General features: G+C 37.7%; 1 protein-coding gene and 1 pseudogene across 2 annotated transcripts; both read right to left on the bottom strand.

Annotated features, from left to right (window-relative positions):
- Window positions 1-6: 6 nt before the first annotated feature.
- LOC148593815 (von Willebrand factor A domain-containing protein 3A-like) lies at window positions 7-3,062 on the bottom strand. The gene is made up of 4 exons (XM_088529394.1): window positions 2,931-3,062; window positions 1,670-1,735; window positions 1,041-1,166; window positions 7-168 (listed from the first exon to the last, which is right to left on the bottom strand). The coding sequence occupies exons 1-4, from the start codon at window positions 2,991-2,993 to the stop codon at window positions 7-9; spliced, it is 417 nt and encodes a 138-aa protein (XP_088385520.1). The 5' UTR covers window positions 2,994-3,062.
- Window positions 3,063-4,047: 985 nt separating this feature from the next.
- On the bottom strand, window positions 4,048-6,835 carry LOC148593814 (von Willebrand factor A domain-containing protein 3A-like; annotated as a pseudogene). The gene is made up of 6 exons (XR_015913638.1): window positions 6,771-6,835; window positions 6,389-6,509; window positions 6,032-6,306; window positions 5,020-5,074; window positions 4,518-4,616; window positions 4,048-4,212 (listed from the first exon to the last, which is right to left on the bottom strand). The product of XR_015913638.1 is annotated as a von Willebrand factor A domain-containing protein 3A-like (transcript).
- Between the last annotated feature and the right edge of the window lie 439 nt (window positions 6,836-7,274).

Here is a 7,274-nt window from a genome sequence, read left to right as displayed (position 1 = left end):
TTCAATTTATGTTTCATACAAGTTTGATTTTATGTTACCTTTCAATCCATTTGTCTTTAACCAGTCTCTTGAAGTTTTGGCTGGGAAGTTTGGTGTTCGAATAACTAATTGTCCTTCATGCTTTGGAGGCTTTGGTAAGTTGGACGGTGTAGTATATTTTGTGGAAACCTAAAATAGATTTTAAGAAGGACTCCTGTAAACAACAGCATACTTGGTTTCTCCCTGCTAAATATCTAGTATAGAATGCATCAGCCACTTTATAAGGTTCCAGGCCCCTGGAAAGTACAGAGATGAAAACAGCAAGCCAAGAGAGACACTTAATATTCCTATCTGTACAAGATGAGAGAAACAGACGAGCAAACATCTCTTGACAAGGATTTCTACTGGAATAAAGAATCTCCTCCTATCCTTCTGCTTTATCTTCCTCATCCAAATTTCATCCAGAGCATTTAGAAATTATTTCATTAGACAAAAGACAAACGAAGCAAAGCCTCTGGTATGTTGGTCATGTAAGGCATGAAAATAGAAGCAAAGCAATGGTTAACAAAGGAACGTTGGCAAGTCGTCACAGGACCAATAGAGACATACGTGTATCAGAGACCGTAACTTCCTCACTACGTAACAAGTGATGGATCTAGACAAGTTCATTCAATCTTGCAATTAGTGTAAGCACCACCTTAATCGGATAGGAATAAGTATCTTTTTAGTAATTTAAAGGATTGCTTAAATTTCATTTAAATGATCATGTACACAGGCTAAAAATTTGGGGGATTTTCATCATGACCATGGTAAAACTTATTCTTCCACTGTATTTGGTTTGCAAAAGTTGCTGCACTTCAGAGAAATGTCTAGCAAAATGTCTCCTCTGTAATTTTTTGGCCTTAGTGTACTCTTGTAAGGGATGCCAAGTCTTTTTTTTTTTTTTAATCAAAACTTTATTTATCAAAATACCTAAGTAATCATATACATATTTTCAAATAATGGTCATGAAGATCATGATACTTCAAAGTACATATGAAAATAACAAACGCAATACATACATCCACTCTTCTACCCGTAAGTGAACCACTGATTCTTCTCTGAAAAAGCTGTTTGACATTGTTGATCAAGTCTTTAGCCTTTTGGTACTCCTGAAGCAGTAGATCGACATCACTACTATCATACTTCTGTACATACAAAAACAAGGGTGGGGGAAAAAAAAGAAAAAAAGTTTCCTGTTGTTCAAATATCAACCAATCCAGGTTCTTCTGTTTGAATGTGCACTCATCCATACAAGACCACCTGGCACAGCAGAATCAAGTGTGGATGCATTTAATCCACTGTATACCAAAGTTGTTATTTTACAGAAAAGAAATTCTTGAATTGCTCTACAGTGTCAAGCCTGTCACTGATTTCATGCCATGCACCAGCTCTGAGTCAAAAAAAAAAAATCATTTCTGTTCCAAAATTTCTTGTACTTTTAGGAAAGAGTTTTCAATTGCTGAAAGAATTACACACATGTTTATTGGGCACATCCTGGGCACTTCTCTGAAGATGACTTTTGGCACTAGGTCTTGCTAATAAACTACCAATCAGATGATGAGCAGTTTACTTTCTAAGACTGAAGAATTACAAAAGAAAAAAAAAAGAAAAAAAAAAAAAAAAACTTTCCCTCCTCAGCTTCACCTACCTCTCCCTTTGAAGAGTAGCAATGGTAACGACCTCTTACAACTTCTGCAAGGTTCTTTATAACTGCCTACAGAAATAAATCAAAAGAAGTACAATTACTTGGATGTAGTCATCTCCTTTGATAACATGGCTTGTTGCTATTCAATTCTTTAATATTAGAGACAGAAAAGGGTATATTTAAGGTATATTTATCAAGCAAACCAAAATCATTATAAGATGCTTTCTAATTAGCTTTATTTTAATATGGGGGAAAAACCTAACTCAGTAAAGAATTTTAAAAATAGGCAATAAGGGATGAGTTAGTTCACTTTGCATTTATATGCAAAAGTTCACTGCTTTTCCTCTCAAGGTAACTTGCACTGGTCAGATCATGGGCATGTCTAATATCAGGCTATCCTTCCTCTGCCCACCAGTACCTCCTTCAGTGCTTTGTTCCTTCTTTCACTTCTCATCTCCTCCTCTTCTGCCATCTATCACTGTAATCCTTCTCCCCACTACTACTGCAATGGTCTTAACACACAAACACCTCATTTCCTCCCCAAATCAGGATTTCAACCACATCCTTCCTACCACTGTAGTCAATATCATGCCTTTGGGATGTGCTTAAATCAGCAATCAAGAGTGGGGAACAAGTTTCTGTGCAGAAACTAATCACGAGTAACAGTTTATCTTTCTGCCCTCCTCCAAACTTGTAGAGACCACTAGCATACAAACCACTGCTCTTAATCAACCATTGCAGTGTAATCTGAGCAGGGTTGCTGGGTTTGCACAGGTGCTATTCCACACAAGAATATTCATATCCCAGAGACTGCCATGGCCCTACGGCTTCACTCCCAAGTACCTCTTGGGTGATCCATTTTGCTTCCCAATCCTTCTCCTTAAGGTAACCTACCTAAAGTCCCCTACCTTTCTGCTTTCACTTGCAAAAGAGCTCTTAGCCACAGTAGCTCTCCATAAACACACGGGACCATTATATGGAGATAAGTGCTGCTTCTAAGCTGATCAGTCAGTGAACACCACTTGGGAACAGAGCAATAAAACCATATTTAGTTACCACTTCTGGCTTTGGAACCCACTATGTTGATGAAACTGAGATTCTCCAAACAAGCTCTTTCACTTGAGCAAATCTGCTCTGAAGAAAGTACATCTCAGTAACTCATTAAAGATTTGTCTAACATCTCTGCAAATTTATGAGAAAGACATTGAATAGGAAATATATATTACAGGACTCTTTAGAAACATGTATTAACACAATTACTTACAAGAGAGGCAGGATTGCTACAATCATGTATAACAGCATGAATTAGTAGTTTGCTTCCCAACATACACTGCTGAACATAATCAGCCAGTATTTCCAATGACTGATCAGGGCTGATCAAAAAGAAAGAAAGAAAGAAAAAAGAAAGATTAAAACTTCTGCCAGAGACAGAAAGGAGGAAAATTTCACTTGAACTCACTATAATCTTTTAGTTACAATTCAAAGCAGACCTAGGCAGAACTTGGAATCTTGTAACTGAACAAGTAAGGTGAAATTTAATGTCTATCACCTTAACTACCAGGCTTACCAAGCTTACACCCCTTCCTTGCTTGCACATTTAAAATAAATACAATGAATAAATGAGTAGAGAAACACTGTCAGAACCCTTACTGTGGTTCTTCTCTTGTAATCATGACTCCAGTGATGAATTTTTTCACGTTAGCAGAACAGAACTGCAGAATGTAGAATTTGCAGAATACTTTTTTTTAATCTCAGCAGACCTTGCTGACTGGTTTAGTTTATTTAATCAGACACTTTAACTTTTTCACCAGCATCAGTAATATCAGAGAGAGCAAATTTGAATTTTCAGTGTTATTTCATAGTAAAATCTAGCCCGATTTTCCAAGAAGTCTGATCTTCCAAGTCTGATCTTCCAAGAAGTGTGGACACTTTAAAACCTAGCTTTTAAATTTTCCATTTTTTTCTGTATTCAGTTCAGATTCTTATATCAATTCTATATTGAAGTTAGAGCTGGTTGCTAAGGAAAATAATGACCTACCAGCTTCCTACAATAAGAACTAAGGAATCCAGTTCTTTTACTGTAAGGACATGTTTTAAGGCTTTCAGCAAATTACAGCCTCCACCAGGCTCCAGCTGTTGTACCCACTGCCTTGCTTCATGAAGCCTAGAGGAAAAAAGAAGAAGAAATATGTACACCTTACACTCACATCCTGAGCTAAACAAGATCTGCAAACCACAGGACTTGCTAAAGTATCTAATGCAACAAGAAATCACCTTAAATAACTGATGGCACTTAAAATTCACTGTGATTTTTCCCCTCCTTTTACAAAACACTACAGGTACAAGACTAACAATTTGATTTATTAGCAACAAGAGATTGCTCTAATTAAATGGAAAACTTGTTTGAAATGTCTTTATTTTATGCAGAAGCTAACTTACACATGAACATCGATGTTTTTTGGACTCTCCCAAAGAGATGAAATTTCAGTACCGAAGGAAAGGCAGTACAATTGCTTCTTATGACACAGCTGCTCATCTATTAAGCTCTAATTAAAAAAAAAAAAAAGTGTGTTAATGCATTAGTATCCATGCTCTTACTAGGAATTATTGCACAAAGAATATAAATACCTATCTGCCAAAAACAGCTGACAAGAGTGTTTTCAGCTACCACAGAGGAGAGAGAGGAAAAAGAGACTTTCAAGAAATGACATATAGATTCAAATACTTGAATCCAAATGCTTGAAATACAGATGTTTTTTCTCCAAGTAGCTACTTGCTTGTAGTTACACAGAGGCTTTATTAATGTCATAGTGGCATTCATTAGAATCAAGTCTGATTCATTATTACTTACCAAAAGATCATTCTGAAAACCCAGCAGCCTTGGTCCGCAACTCATACCAGATACATCAACCATAAGTCCAACTTTAGTTCCTTTTATAAGGCCGAACACCTTAAAAAAGTAAAGTAATTGCAATTACTAAACTTATTTGAAGGTTAAAAATGGTACTGTTTATTCTCTATGATACTATTTTGGATTCAAATACCATATACTTATTTTCATTTTGAGCTTTTCAGTGTAAAAAAGAGTCAGTGACGAAGTCAAAAACAAACAAAGAAAAAACATGCAAGAACAAGGAACAAGAACTACTTGCTCCCAAGTCGCCCTTAACAGAAACTCATACTTTCTTCTTCCCGAAGTGATCTATTGGTTATTTGAGAAGAGGAAAAAACGTCTCCAGCATCTTTTACCTAAGCCTTCTGGAAGTCACTTTGTACCAACATTCAAATGTAAATTTATTCTTTGGTACCATATACAGTTCCCCTCTAAAAACACACTGCAAAGTTAAAGTTACCTTTTTGCTGTCCTCCAACAGCCACTGAATTCGTTGCTGATAAAGTTCAATCACTCTGACAAAAGGCATAGCACACATTTAGCTAAGGCATTCTTGCATTGTGCATCAAAATCACATTCAAACATTCATCTTCGTTATGCCCTTTTCCTCACAGATGCCCAGCCACCTTTTAAAAAAACTGTTTTCAGCGTTCTCATACAACTGGTGGCTGCAGCGCTGACAATTTAAGTACCTCTAGAGCTGTTTAACAGATTAGACAAGTAACTGTCTGGGGGAAAAAAAAAAAAAAAAAACATTTGAAATGGGGGAAAAATCTCTTTGCCCATTCAAAACACAAAGCAACTTTTTTTTAAGCTGCATTTAGAGAAGTTCAATTAGATGGCACAAGCAGCAAGGGCTGAAGATGGATTTTCTGAAGAACCTGGATCTTCGAGACTAATTCAGTGAGCTTTGAATAAGCTAAGAGAAGGATTGGGAAGATTCGCAGAATATTATGATTATTGTACAGCTTATTGAATCTATTCATTACATCTCTTTCTCAATACAAGTTTCTTTGATTCCATACATCTAAAACTCACTTGGAAAACCTCAGGGTCCAGACAGAGTTCTTCCCTCCTGCTTAGTTCTAGTGCAAAATCCTTTCAGCATTTCATTCACTGAACAGAAAATCATGCAATGCTGCCTTTCAAAATTGGACTGGTAGTTCAAAGCTAATCCGAGTAACAAGCAATGTTGTTACTCACAGATGCATAATATTACCTGAGAAAATCCATCCATTCAGTAGTTGCCTTTCTAAAATGAGCTAGCTGAAAGCCTAGTTTATAATTACCTTCTTAAAAAAATAGTAGTGACACCCTAAAACTCAGCAGATAGGAATTAGTACTGAAATTGTCTCAAATTCTTACTTTTTTTAATACTAATCTGGTGTCTGTATATACCCGTGAGCACATAAAGAAAGAAGGAAGTATAGAATCAGTTACAATTCAAGATCCTAAACAAGACACATGCTTACTCAGAAAGTCTGGACTCAAAATCAGTAATCCTCTCTTCTGTTAACTCTATCTCCTCAACAGCATTTCCTGAGTCCCTAGAACATTATGCATAGTTAGCATGAGATGCACACAAATTAGGACTTATTATAAAGAAAAGGCAACATTGTACTTACAGAATATTGCCTTCATTCACCAGATGCTCTAGTGTTAACTGCAAGGATTCTAAACCGTAGTTTCTGAGCCATTCTTCAGTGGTTTGCACCTTTTTAGACTGATTTTTCATCATTTTAACTCTCTATAGATCAAGTGGGAAATACAGAATGCAGTATGAGAAGCTACTTGTGAAGCTGCTCTGCTTAGCAGGAAAACTGCCTTACCAGCAGATCGTGCGCCTGGTTGATGTGTGTTACCACAAGCCCGTTATCTCCATCCAGCTCCATCGCCGCATGGTCCTGCCACGGCGGGCGGGCGCTCCGCAAGCAGGGCTTTGTGCTTACCCTACAGGACAGCGAGTTTTATGGCATGATTACGCTACTTTTAACATCTCCTTACTGACGCAAAGTCTTATAAAATCGTTTGCACACAGGAGAGCATTTTGGCATTTGCTGACATACTCCATCTGATGTACCAGAAATACCTCAAAGGAAATAGTACACAGTTTATACAGCCTACAATTATTTATTCTGTATCTACTTATAAACTCCCACTAAGATTTTTCTAATGGTAACTCCCACTAAGATTTTTCTAATGGTACCTTACCCCACTTTTTCCAAAAACTGATCATTGTCCAGCAACTCTGCCATTTTCCCCAGGCATGTATCCATTACAGGAACGGAGACTTGGCCTTCTTAAGAAGAAGAAGGAAAAAAAAAATGAAAAAGCATCATATTAAAGGAGAAGTTTTTATAAAAAAAAAAAGAAAGGTATATTCCATGTTTTGAAGGGTATTAGTACTGACAGCAGCTTGTATGATAATTACATTTCACGTGTGATAAGAGCGAAAGAAACACAAAAACAGCCGCCAGGAGAAGCTACAATTACCGGTGAATAGAGACAGTACTTAGAGATGCTCTCTAAAAGCCGCTAAAGGGTTTTATCCGGTTCCTTCTCCGCGGAACCCAGAGCCTCTGCGCAGTCAGCAGAGAGGAGCGGAGGCGCGGCCGGGAGCCCCGCAGGGAGCGCGCAGCAAGGACGATTTTCAGGCCGTTTTCCTCGCCGCCGGCGGCCCCGGCCGGGCAGAGGGGCTCCGGGGACGGCGGGAGG

Source organism: Tinamus guttatus, unplaced genomic scaffold (genome assembly GCF_059628265.1).
Source record: "Tinamus guttatus ecotype Peru unplaced genomic scaffold, ASM5962826v1 Tinamus_guttatus_pri_ptg000330l, whole genome shotgun sequence".
NCBI lineage: Eukaryota > Metazoa > Chordata > Aves > Tinamiformes > Tinamidae > Tinamus > Tinamus guttatus.
The sequence above is the reverse complement of the archived record's forward strand: the minus strand, read 5'-3'. Positions and strand labels throughout refer to the sequence as shown.